The sequence below is a fragment of the Lepus europaeus genome, chromosome X (genome assembly GCF_033115175.1).
Source record: "Lepus europaeus isolate LE1 chromosome X, mLepTim1.pri, whole genome shotgun sequence".
NCBI lineage: Eukaryota > Metazoa > Chordata > Mammalia > Lagomorpha > Leporidae > Lepus > Lepus europaeus.
Window position 1 is genome coordinate 126,786,963 of NC_084850.1, and position 14,080 is coordinate 126,801,042.

The 14,080-nt window shown below is 41.3% G+C and overlaps 1 protein-coding gene across 1 annotated transcript in view; it reads right to left on the minus strand.

Annotated features, from left to right (window-relative positions):
* PHEX (phosphate regulating endopeptidase X-linked) overlaps window positions 1-14,080 on the minus strand; it is a 223,848-nt gene that overhangs the window by 173,474 nt on the left and 36,294 nt on the right. The window contains exons 4-5 of the mRNA XM_062183402.1: window positions 11,325-11,411; window positions 9,705-9,931 (exon numbers count right to left, since the gene is read on the minus strand). Of these exons, the coding sequence (XP_062039386.1) occupies window positions 9,705-9,931; window positions 11,325-11,411 (314 nt within the window). The remainder of the gene's footprint in view (window positions 1-9,704; window positions 9,932-11,324; window positions 11,412-14,080) is intronic.

Genomic DNA, 14,080 nt, shown 5'->3' on the forward strand with positions numbered 1-14,080 from the left:
AAACTTTCAGCACATTAAAGGCAATCAAAGAAAAGAAGACAATCTTTTCAAAGAGAGTGCTAGAAAAGCAGAACATGTGTATGTAAAAAAAACCTAAACTTTGACTCATACAGAAGAAAAGATCATAGAACTAAATGTAAAACCTAAAACTATAAAACTTCCAGAAAAAAACATAAGAAGGGACAGGCCCGTGACATAGTAGGTTAAGCCTCCACCTCCAACACTGGCAGGCATCCCATATGGGCACTGGTTCGAGTCCCGGCTGCTCCACTTCCAATCCAGCTCCCTGCTATGGCCTGGGAAAGCGGTAGAAGATGGCCCAAGTCCTTGGGCCCCTGCACCCACGTGGGAGACCCGGAAGAAGCTCCTGGCTTCAGATCAGCATAGCTATGGCCATTGTGGCCATTTGAGGAATGAACCAGTGGAGGGACAACCTCTCTCTCTCGCTCTTTCTGCCTCTCTGTCTGTAACTCTGCCTCAAATAAATAAATATTAAAAAAAAACATAAGAAAAACCTTTGTTACCTTGGATTAGGCAAAAATATTTTAGACAAAAAAAATCATCCATAAAAGAAAAAATTAGATTTCATCACGATTAAAATTTTTGCACTGTGAAAGATACTGTTAAGAGAGTGAAAATACAAGCCATGCAATGGGGAAATATTTTTGAAAATCGCATAAATGACACAGGATTGGCATCAACAACATATGGAGTCCTTAAAACTTAAGAATAAGAAAACAAACAACTCAATACAAAAGTGAGCAAAAGATCCAGTTGGTCACCAAAGAAGATATGCAAATAGAAAATAAGCACATGTGAATATGAACATACTTCAAAAAGTTCACTAAAAATTGAACTAACAGACTTGGGCCAGGCATTTGGCATAGTGTCAAGATGCTAATTGGAATGCCTAAATACTGTATCAGAGTGCCAGGGTTCATGTCCCAGCTCTGATTCCAATGCCAACTTCCTGCTAATGCACACCCTAGGAGGCAGCAGGTGATGGTTCAACTACTTGGGTCCCTACATACATGAGAAGCCAAGGTTGAGTTCCAGGATCCTGGCTTCAGCCTGACTCAGTCCTGGCTATGGCTGCACACAACGAGTAGTAAACCAGCAGCTGAAAAAGCCGTGTGTGTGTGTGTGTGTGTGTCCTTCTCTGACTCTCAAATATATGTATTTTTTAAATATAGATTTGTTTTGGTACAAAAAAAATTGGAGGGGTAGGCAGTTAAGCAGTTTCTTGGGAAGCCCGTATCCCATATCAGAGCACTGGTTCTAGTCCCAGTTACTCAGTGCTTCTGACCCAGCTTCATGCTAATGCATGACGACCCAAGTATGAAGTTCCTGGCTCCTGGCTTCAGCCTGACTGTTTTGGACATTTGGGGAGTGAACCAGTGGACAGAACATTTGTCTCTGTCGCTCTCTCCCTCTCCCTCCCTCCCCCTCCCTCCCTCCCTCCCTCTCTCTCTCTCTCTCTCTCTGCCACTCTGCCACTCTGCCTTCCAATTAAATTAATAAATCTTGGGCCAGCACCGTGGCGCAGTAGGTTAATCCTCTGCCTGTGGCGCTGGCATCCCATATGGGTGCTGGTTCTAGTCCCAGCTGCTCCTCTTCCAATCCAGCTCTCTGCTGTGGCCTGGGAAAGCAGTAGAAGATGGCCCAAGTCCTTGGGCCCCTGCACCCACATGGGAGACCAGGAAGAAGCTCCTGGCTCCTAGCTTCAGATTGACGTAGCTCCGGCCATTGCAGCCATTTGGGGAGTGAACCAACGGAAGGAAGACCTTTCTCTCTGTCTCTCCCTCTCACTATCTGTAACTCTACCTCTCAAATAAACAAACAAAATCATTAAAAAACTTAATAAATCTTTACAAACATTTGTAGTCCATGCACAGGCAGGATCTTCAAACAGTTAATGGCAATACATACTATTCAAAAAATTATGCATGGATTTCAATACTTTGCTCCAAAATAAACATCTTTTAAGTCCATTTTCCATGAACTTTATGAAGTATCTTCATAAGTACAACATCACTAATCATTAGGAAAATGTAAATGAAGCCCACAATCAAACACATCTGTTAAGATGGGAAAAAATATCTTACAAGTGTTGGCAAGGATGTGGAAAAAAGTGGACCACTAATTCCTATCACTGCCGGGGAAGGCGGGGTTACAAAGCAGAACAGCCACTTTGGCAAGAAATAAGCTAGTTTCTTATACACTTAAATATATATTTACATATGACCCACAAATCCTACTACTAGATATTTACTCAAAAGAAATGAAACCTTGGGGCCAGCATTGTGGTACAGTGGGTTAAGCCACCAACTGCAACACCAGCATTCCATATGAGTTTCCCAATGGCTTTTGGTCGAGTCCCAACTGCTCTACTTCCCATTCAGCTCTCTGCTGATGTACCAGGGAAGACAGCAGAAGATAGCCAAAGTTCTTCAGCCTCTGCCACCTACATGGGAGACCAGGATGAGGTCCCAGGCTCCCAGCTTTGGCTTGGTCCAACCCTGGCCATTGCGGCCATCTGAGGAGTCAATCAGTGGATGGAAGCTCTCTCTCTCCCTCTCCCTCTCTCCATCCCTCCTCCCTTCCTCTCTCTCTAATTCTGCCTTTCAAATAAATACATGTTTTTAAAAAGAAATGAAAATTTATGCCAAAACAAAAACCTATATATAATTTATTCAAAATTACCAAAAAGTAGAAGCAACCCAAGTGTCCCTCAATCCATGGGAATAAGCTGTGGTATACAATGGCATACTACTCAACAATAAAAAGAGATGAACTAATAACCCATGTAACAACATGGAAGAATTTAACTCACATTCTGAAAAAGACAAACTATAGGGATACAGAACAGAGTGATGGTCGCCAAGGTCTGAGGATGGCAGGAGGTTGGCCACAAAAACACAAAAGGGGACAATTTGGGGGGGGGGGCAGGCAGGAGGCAGTCATGGAACTATTCTATTTCTTGATCATGGTAGTTGCTATATGACTATGCATCTGTCAAAAGTCATCAACACATACAGCATGAAAAGTGGATTTAACTGTATTTAAATTTTAAAACTACTCAAAAAAAAAAAAAAACTTCTAGTACCTTCTCTAAATCTATGGTGTATTCTTCCTGAAAATCAGCCACCAACTAAAGACTGAAATAAATGGATTCCAACAGCAGATTTTCCAATTTAAATCTGATTTTCACATTTAAAAGTTAAAAATTAATAAGACGTAAAATCTAAAAACAAAAAATGAGCAGCATTTTAATAAAACCTGAATCCTACATAACTGTATTATTTATAAGACTTTAAACTTTTTATTCTTTTTTAACTAAATATAAAATGTAATACATATTCTTTTTTTAATGCATACAATCTGTGTAATTTTCAGTGAAAATCACCTTCATATGCAACAAATTCTACCAACACCAAATTAAGAGTTAGTGGCATTATGAAAAGTTCAAGGGAAAACCTTGCTCTTGGGGGGAGGAGGGAGATGCTTTCCAAACGTTCATGTCATCTGTGTGTGCTGTTAAATCCTCAAATTATTTTGTTCAGCCTTCTTCTCTAATTGGTCTGAAACAACCAAGTCACAAGCCAGCCTGGCTTCATCCTGCTGCAATTCCCAATATGCCACTGTTTCTTCCAAAAATTAAGTAAGCCAGGATCATGAAACACAATATTATGATGAAGATTCTTTGGCTTTCAATTAAATTTGGACCACTTGTAGAATCTTTTTAGATCCAGTCTCATAGGAAAGGAAACTGTATAAATACATCAAGAAAGCCAAAGCTTCCCTCATATGAAATGAAGTTAAATCCATTTATTGTAAAAATTTAGATAACTCAAGTGAGGTTACCAGACTTTTTATAAACCTTCAGATTGTTATGGTTTCTAGGGAACATTTTAAATACACCAATGGACTGAATAAGGTCAGTCAACTAAATCTCATTGGAAACATACAAACTCTTGGGACAAAAAAAAAAAAAAACTTTCTCAAGAAGCTAGCATCAGGGCATTATGTTATTCAGGTATTTCTCCTATTTGCATTTACAACTGATATGAATATTTCAAGGAGAAAATCAATTATGTTTTCAGAAGGCAGGCATTTGACCTAGCACTTAAGATACTGGTAGAGACACCCTCAGGCCGTATCAGAGCACCTGGGTTCAATTCTTGACTCCAGCCCCTGACTCCAGCTTCCTGCCAATGCAGACCATGGGAGGCAGTGATAATGGTTCAAGTGGTTGGGTTTCTGCCATCCACATGTGAGACCTGGATTGAGTTCCTGGTTCCTAGCTTCAGCCTTGGCCTAGCCTCGGCCCAACCCTAGTAATTGCTGACATTTAAGAAGTAAACCAGAAGATGGGAGTGCTCTCGTGCTGTCTCGCTCCCTCTCAATTTTTTGTTTTTAAAAATTTTTTGTTTATAAAACATGTTTTATAACATGTTTTAAGGAAATCCAATAAATTAAACTTAAAATGGGAATTTTTTTCCTCCAGTTGCAATTGATATTCCAATTACAATAAACCTTGGGTTAAGAGACAAAGTAGTATTACAAAAAGAAACATCTGAGAAATTATGATGAAGGAAAAAGAAATGCAAAGAAATCAGAAAAACATTTCCATGAGAGTCTCCTTACCAGCCTTATGGATTTTGCTTTACATTGAGTGAAGATGACTGTAAGCTGTTTTTACTGGCACAACCCTGACTTTCCAGATGTTGTTTCAGGCTCACATACACTGTGTTCAAGTGCTTCGTTGTCCCTTAAATCCTCATTCTTGCCATACACTGACATAAAGTTAAAGACCTGTAGTGATATACTGTTTTCAGGCATTAACTTTTGTTACCTAGTTTATTTTTGTATTTCTTTTCTCTGTTCTAAGCTAGTAGCAAATCCTGAGCCACTATGACCACAGGCGAACTTTGCAGAGGGTGATTGTTTGCATTGCCACAACCCTTGCTGGCCAAATTGCACATCCTGGGCATGAGGATAAATATCTGCCCCTTGGAAGAAATGCCTCTTTTTTCACCCAAAGGCACCACCACGTGCTCACCCAACAGCATGCCCACAGGCTGAGCCTGCCAGAAACAGAGCTTTTGCATATCTTTTTGGTTTTGGGGATTCGAAAAGCTACTACTGAGGAAAACAGAATTTAATAGACCTAAGTATGAAAACACTTCAAAGAGTTCATAGAAAGTGGAATTAAAAGTTTACTTTGGTGAATTTTTTTATTTCATGCATAATTTCTTTCGTAAGATGTATTTTCCATGAACTTGTTGAAGACCCTTTACATACTGAAGGAAGACAGTTTGGGAAAGAGGGATTTCTCCCACAGCACAAAGAAGCTACCCCAGGCAGCAAAAGAAGTCCATGGTTCTTAGGAGCAGAAGGCCCAGTTGCTGCTCTAGAACACACAAGGATCTGCGAGAGAGGGGAAGCCCAAGATCCCAGCATCAGAGAAGCACACTCAAAGGAGCCACATGGATTTCATAGTGGGTTCTTCTCAGAAAGCAGATAACATGATGAGAGAGTCCCCCAGGATCCTAAGAGAAGATGGAAAATGGAGCAGTGAAGAGGGACAGTGGGTTATCTCGGTGTGAAAGGTGAGACTGACTGCAGGAAATGCCTATTTCTTGCCTGACTACATTTGAGTTCTCAGAGGTATGCTGGGTATACAAATTGAAAACATTCTCTAAACGGTCCTGACTAGTCACCTGGTCATGCTTTAAAAGAAGAGAACCTTAGAGCCAGCGCTGTGGAGCAGCAGGTTAACACCCTGGCCTGAGGCACCGGAATCCTACGTGGGTGCCTGTTCAAGACCTGGCTGCTCTACTTCCTATCCAGCTCTCTGCTGTGGCCTGGAACAGCAGTAGAAGATGGCCCAAGTCCTTGGGCCCCTGCACCTGTATGGGAGACCCGGAAGAAGCTCCTGGCTCCTGGCTTCGGATCGGCGCAGCTCTGGCCATTGCGGCCACTTCGGGAGTGGACCAGCAGATGGAGGATCTCTCTCTCTCTCTCTCTCTCTCTCTCTCTTTCTCTCTCTGCCTCTCCTCTCTCTGTGTAACTTTGACTTTCAAATAAATAAATGAATCTTTAAAAAAATAAAATAAGAGAATCTATTGTTGTATGCTACTGTGGACCAGTATCTACCATGGAAACTGTCACTAAATACCACAGTGACAGTGAAAAGCAAATTCTAATCCATCCTTCTTTACACATGCACAAAGTGACACTCAGAGAGGTGGGGCCCTTTGCACAATGATATTCATGGGTGATTCACAAAGCTAAACTGTAAATCCCAGTCTCTCTAACACCAGAACCTACTTGTTCCTCATTATACCAGTGCTTTCCAAAAAACACAAATCGTACAACTTTGGCAACCACCAGTAAACTAACTTCATTTTTAAGATTTGAAAGCAGAGTGACAAAGAGATACAGAGGGACAGAGGGACAGAGATAGACAGGGACAGAGATAGAGATAAAGAGATCTTCCATCTGCTGGTTCACTCCCCAAATGGCTGCTACAGCTGGGGCTGGGGACAGGCCAAAGTCAGGATACTGGAACTCCCTCATGGATGGCAAGGGCCCAGGTGCTTGGGCCATCTTCCACTGCTTTGACAAGCAGAGAGCTGGATCCAAGGCAGAGTAGACAGGACTCAAACTTGCACTCTGATATGGGATGTTGGCATTGCAGGCAGAGGCTTAATCCACTGAACCACAATGTCAGACCCCAATCTACTAACTTCTGTTATCAGATTCATTGAGTTTCATGTAGATCTCAAAATGAAACTTCTCCCATCATCTCTAGATACATTCTTGAACTTCTTGTAACTATGTCGTGATTAGGAAAACTGTAGCTTTATTTTGTTTGGGGAAAAGCAGTTAATTCAGATATGTGAATAATCACTCATGCAAAATGGTACAAGCAAGGGAAGAATTGCAGCAAACTTGTGCTGCACTCAAATGCCAAGCAGGGCTCGAACATTTCAATTTGGAACAAGCTGCCATCTTGGCAAAGAAGAGCAACAGTAAGTACACAAATGCATCCATACATTTGGAAAGCATTCTATTCCTGACAGTTTGGTGTTTCTATGATCAGTTTAACAGAATATTAAGTGTGCAAGGCAAGCTGCTAAAAGTTTATTATCAGTGGTAGATGTTTGGCCTAGATATTAAGACACTGTTTAAAACAACGCATGCCATATCAGAGTGCCTGGGTTCAAAGTCCTGGCTCCTCTCGATTCCAGCTTCGTGCTAATTCTCACCCTGGGAAGCAGCAGTGATGAATTAAGTCATTGGGTTACTGCTGCCCACATGGGACACCAGATTTCAGCTGCTAGCTCCCAGCTTCCAGCTACAACCAGCGTCTGTTGTGAGCATTTGTGGAGGGCACCAGTGGATAGGAAATGTATGTCTCTCTCTCGCTCACTCTCTCTTTCTCTCACTCACTCACTTTCACTCTCTCTGATAAATAGACATATCAACAAAACACAGATCTGCTTCTTATTTGGAGCCCAACTCAAAGACCGTTTTGTCTTTTTAACAGTATGCTTAGGGAATCAGGACAACTGAAAATTAACTGGATATTAGATGTTAATTAGGAATTATTATTTTTTTCATTGTAAGTAAAATCTTTTCTATTAGATAAGCACTGAAATGTTTACCAGTACAATGAGACTAGGTCTTGCATTTGCTGTAAAATGCTCCAGCCTCTTCCCAAAAAAGGATGGGTTTAGATAAACCAAGAACAGCACAAAGTTAAAGGTTTGAATTAATACACTGAAGTTTGTCATTATATTCTTTTTACTTTTTTTGTGTATTGTTTTCCATTTTAAGAAATGGAAATATTTAAAGAAATAAATTCCATTATTTGACTATATCCAGAAACTGGTTAAAAATAAAAAGCTTAGAATTTTCAATTATTTGTATGTGAATCAAGATCTTCCATCACTCAACAGAGTCGGAACTTAAGTTTAAAAGAAAGTCCCCAGCTTACTGCAAAAGAGCACTTAAGGTTTTTCAAAAAATATAACAACTCTCTCTGTCCTTAATGTGCTATACATTGTGATTTAATGCTATAACTAGTACTCAAACAGTATTTTTCACTTTGTGTTGCTATGTGGGTGCAAACTGTTGAAATCTTTACTTAATATATACTAAACTGATCTTCTGTATATAAAGAGAATTGAAAATGAATCTTGATGTGAATGGAAGGGGAGAGGGAGCGGGAAAGGGGAGGGTTGCGGGTGGGAGGGAAGTTATGGGAGGGGGAAGCCATTGTAATCCATAAGCTGTACTTTGGAAATTTATATTCATTAAATAAAAGTTGAAAAAATATATAACAACTCTGGAGTTAAGAATGACAGTCTTAGAACACAATTCTTCAAATATAAGGAATCTATCCATGTGGGAGAGAGATCAATTAGATCATAACTATGATTGTGCCTTACGTGGCATGTCTTATCCTGATAAGCATTAGAAGATGGCTCAGTACCATGTTATAGATTAATCACCCAACACCATTACCTTCGGAACTGATAATTTCTTCTTGAGTAGATGGAAATTCTTTCAATGACCAAAGATTTTCAGTGATACTTCCATGGTTTAAACTAGAAGTCAGAAAACTAGGGTCTTTAACAGCCTCCCACACAGCTCCACCCACTCATTGTACACAGCTGCTTTCCCAGGTACAACAGCAGAGTCATTGCAACATAGACCAGATGGTCCACAAGGCCTAAAATAGGTATTATCTGGCCCTTTACAGGAAAGAAAATGCCAACCACTTCTCTCAATCAAAATATAAACTTCAAGGTTTGGATTTTGGAAGGTTGACATATCAGGACAGGTTAATATACTCTAATGGCTTTATACTTCTATAATTTAAATATCAATATGTCATTAACATTTTCTAGCCTAACCAAAAAAAAAAACAGAATTGGGGAAATCAGTGGTTTGCTAATATTTTCATAATTAGTCAAAGTAGGGAAAAAAAAAACAACAGGAACACAGTGCAAAACAATTTGAGAAATGTTACTTGAATTCTTACAAAGCTCTTTCACTGATGAAATCTTTCACTGTTGGTAGTTTCCGGACAGCTTTCTGATTTTGCCAACGTGATCAACCTTAGAGTCTGTCCATGTGGCTCACCCCTTTATGGAAGAGCTTCTTATTCTCCCAACAGTAAATGCAAGCAGAGACTTACAACAAGCTTTTTCTTCAGCTTTTGAAAAGAAGGAGAGATCTGGACTGAAATGGCCAATGAAAACTGAGGCATGTATGCAAGAAGGAATTGGTGAAAGGGGAAGAAAAAATCATGGCACACATTCCCGCCGTCAGAGGAATGAGGAGGCAAGGCGAACAGCGGAGTTCAGAAAATCTTTGCTAATGACAGTAGACCTACAGCCTCCTCTACAGGAATTTAGAGACCCCCCTCCAAGTGCTCCAAACAGGTATCTGAAGGCCAGATCACAGAACACTTGAAACCCATTCAGGGACTTCCTCAAAGGCTGGCACAATTTATCTGCTAATGATCTACATTCTGCATTTCTGAGAGGAGGGGAGAATATTCTAGATCCTACTGCTCAACAGACTTTTACCATTTCATTAAAGCCACATGCATTTCTTTATGCAGAAACACACCCCCAAAAAGGCGAATCTTGAACTGAACGAAGAGGAGGAATAAATCCTGACAATACCTTTAAGATGTGTTCATTGGATGCCTTGTCATCAGGTGACACATACAAACGGATGAACACGGAATTACTGTATTGACCACGAAATGTTGCAAGTGCCTGCAGAAGGCTGAACTTTCTCTCTGACCAAACCCCTTCAGGACCAATGTTAGATTCAAGCACAGGCCAGCGGAATGGTGAATGCCGCAGGATGTGCAGCAGTGGCTTGGCATCTGCTTTTTCAATTGCTTCTGAAAGGGAGCAGATATGAAGGGAGAGTTAGAATTACAAACTGGATATGCAAACTGCAACATAAGTACATCTTCAAGAAAAAAATCCGGCCGGCGCCGTGGCTTAACAGGCTAATCCTCCGCCTTGCGGCGCCGGCACACCGGGTTCTAGTCCCGGTCGGGGCACCGATCCTGTCCCGGTTGCCCCTCTTCCAGGCCAGCTCTCTGCTGTGGCCAGGGAGTGCAGTGGAGGATGGCCCAAGTCCTTGGGCCCTGCACCCCATGGGAGACCAGGATAAGCATCTGGCTCCTGCCATCGGAACAGCGCGGTGCACCGGCTGCAGCGCGCCTACCGCGGCGGCCATTGGAGGGTGAACCAACGGCAAAAAGGAAGACCTTTCTCTCTCTCTCTCTCACTATCCACTCTGCCTGTCAAAAAAAAAAAAGAAAAAGAAAAAAAAGAAAAAAATCCCCGTAAGAGTTCAACTTAAAATTTCACCTGTTCAGGAAAGGGTGAGAGAGGAGGGGGTCGACTGAACTTGAATCACAGAGAAAAAACTACCTATTACTTACACCTCAATGCCGCTGTCTAAACTTGGGTTCTTGCCAGGAGAATGACCAGGGAACTAACTTATTAGATATCCCTACACTAGAAGACATGCTCATGACTTTGACCCCAACCAATAAGCAAAGTTTGCTAGGCTAGCAATATTTGGTGGGACCAAGGGACAACCCAAGCTAAAGAAAACTGCTCAGTAAAGGCACACTCCCCACTAAATGTGAAAGAATATTTCAGATTTCTGGCTTTTAATGCCTTCTTCTCTCTCACCAAGTAATACCCACACTCCTAGACCAGTTAACACACTTCCCATGGGTGTTGGCTTCTTCCTGTGACAGCCTTTAGAAAGAGAACCAGGTAAAATGGTACATATTTCACCCAGCTCCAATCAGACCCAAGATGTTGAAACATGTCAAAGGCACCCAACAAAGATAACTGCCAGGCTGACAAAGGAACCTGGCACACCTGGGAATCTGGATTTCTCTAGGTCGCAGTAGATGCTATGGAATACATCAACACTCCCAAGTGCACTCCTTCCCAGCTTCTTGCTGAGACGAGCGGCCTGGCCTCTGGATTTTCTGGTTTCTGCACCAGGTACAGTGCAGTTTGCTCTGCTAACCCTGCCCAAGCTTCTATTTCTTTGCTATCCAAAGGATCTAAGACATAGAAGTAACATTATTTCTTCTAGATGAGGCTAATCAAAATGTAGTCTTTGAAAATCACTGCTTCCCTGAAACAACACCTTTACATTCTAATAGAATTCTTAGTAGTTCTTTTCCCTTATATAATATCTTTAAACACTAATAGAATTATGAAAGATAAGGGTACTAAATGTTTATTTTCTTTATTACTCACTCTCATTCATGCAGGACGAATAAAGGATCTTGGCTTTTTGTACAGCTTCAGTGTCCCGCCTTCTACTGATTGACTTCTCCAACAGTGCTGAAAAGGTTAAGAAAGGGTTATTAGTATCAACCTACACGTTGTACCACGTTGGAGGTCATTTGTTAATCACAGTCCAGTGTCCAAAAACTTCAATGTAAAGACAGACAACCCTGAAAAAGACACATCTATAAAAAAGACATGCAGACAGCAGAACTGATTCTAAGTTGCTTGAAGTTCAAATAAAAACAATTCAACATTCTCTTCTCCAGGGCTTTCCTAATTCAAAGGAAACCAAAAGCTCAATTTCCAACTGAGCCTGGACCTTCTACAAGGGTTAATTTCTTCTGCCACCTACACAAAAGGAAACAGAATTCATTTTTTCAAGAACCAAAAATAACTGAATTCTGTCCCTTGTTTTTGCACCAAGTAATATTCTCAACGGAGGCAATTTCATCAGGGTCAGAATTCTGCAGATTTCTTCACAGGCCAGTCTCTCAGGGAGGTCACCTGGAAGGAATTTCCCATTACAAGTTTTAGTCAATGTTGCATAAACATGCTGTGGACATGGGAGAGAAAATGGAGAGGCAAGATTGGAAAGCCTACCCGAATTGCCTAAAAACTTGTCCTTTTACCTATGCCAAGTCCTGTCCATTCACATGAGACTGTGTGTAAAATGGTTGCCAGGCCCACCTGGCATATGATTTTCTGTTTTTATAAATCACTAATAATACTGTATGAAGGCAGAAAATGACAGTTGTCACTATTTCATTAAATCAAGAAAGAGGAAAGCCAGGACTCAATGAAAACATCCCTTCACAAAAAACGCCTTGAATGTCCTTTAAAGTATCAACTTACCAAAATGAAGCCAAAACAAAAAATCCCAATGGTGACTGCAGCATCATGGCACTGCCGTCACCAACTATGTCAACGTGCAGCTGTCAAGGCTTCTGGGAAACAACCTAGCAGCTTCCAAAAGCACAGGACAACAGATGTTCCTACAGGATTCTGAACCGTTTCAAGACACAATGTATGATGCTAATCAAATTAATAAATAATTACATATTCCCAGAAGAGTAATCAACTGCTCAGCTAGCAGTTCTACATCTTAAAAATGAAACCCAGAGCCCCTGTCCAGCTTTTTCATAAGCATCTGCACATAAAACAAGCCCATACAACAAGATGGATTTCAGTAAAATAAACTGAGTTCAATGTGGGTGTTTTCAATTATTTTAGCTTGTTTGGTATGTCTTTCTTATGTACCATAATAGCAATAAAAGCAAGATCACTAGCCCCAAGGATAAAGACAGGAGCTTTCTTTTAATAAACAGAAAGTTCTAAAACTGTACCTACATGTGTTTCTATTTAAATCAGATCATGTGCCTTTCCACCTGGAATTGACCACACAATCATTCCAGCCACGTGACAGCTAGGGAGACACATTTGGAGGTAAATATTCCCATTTCACTTAGGACTCTGATGATGTTCTCATGCTGTGAACACGCCACAGGCCGCAAACATGAATTCCCTGGGGACCAAAAGCAAGCCACAGGAGCAGAAGAACTAAAAGCATTAGCTATGTACTTGTGTGTGCTCTTGAGGCACGCTGTGTGTCACAAAAAAGTGACAAGAGGACATGGATCTGCTAAGTAGAGCAACTCCAAAACACTAACCTTGCACAAACATCAACATTTGTGCAACATTCTGGGGTTTGTACCAGAATTTGCTTTAAAGACATATTGAACTACCATAGGTTCCTTGGTACTCTCTTCCTTCCCTTCTCTTTTCCTCCTTCCCATAGCCAACCAGGCAGGAGAGCATTGATATGCAGACAGTGGTGTGGCAATCAGCTGGCGGCATCTGTCTCATTTCTCTCTGCATATGAATTAGTGGTAAGAGGAATAAAATCTATCTTGGAGAGTCATTAATGAGCAGAAAACAAAGCCTGCCTATTACAGGCAATTACTCAGGTTGTTTAAAAGACCAGAAAGCATTGAAAAGGGCTAATGGAGCACTCCTACAGGGGCATTCCCACCATAACCTGTGTTGGTTCTTGGAGGATTTCTCAATCCTTCCCCCCATGCCAATCAAGGTATTTCTTACTATGATACAATAGAAAAGGAAAATTCCAGTTCATAAAACCTACAGTGCTGGGGCCGGTGCCATGGCTCACTTGGTTAATCCTCCACCTGCGGCGCCGGCATCCCATATGGGCGCTGGGTTCTAGTCCCGGTTGCTCCTCTTCCAGTCTAGCTCTCTGCTGTGGCCCGGGAGTACAGTGGAGGATGGCCCAGGTGCTTGGGCCCCTGTACCCGCATGGGAGACCAGGAAGAAGCACCTGGTTCCTGGCTTTGGATAGGTGCAGTGCCAGCCATAGCGGCCATTTGAGGGGGGTGAACCAACGTAAGGAAGACCTTTCTCTCTGTCTCACTGTCTATAACTCTACCTGTCAAATTAAAAAAAAAACAAAACCAAAAAAACAAAAAAACCTACAGTGCTGCAAACCTCAGACTTCAAAATTGGCTTGAAAAGTTCTTCTGATCATCATCTGAACATCATATATAAGATATCAAGTAGTATTTTTCTTTTCATCACAAAGTTGGACTGTACAACCTTGGGAGGTATGTACTTCATCAGACAGCTTTTAGTCACTGTAATAAAATACCTGAGATAAGCTATTCGTGAAGGAAACAGTTTCAAGGTCCAAATGGTATGGCACAGACTTGGCA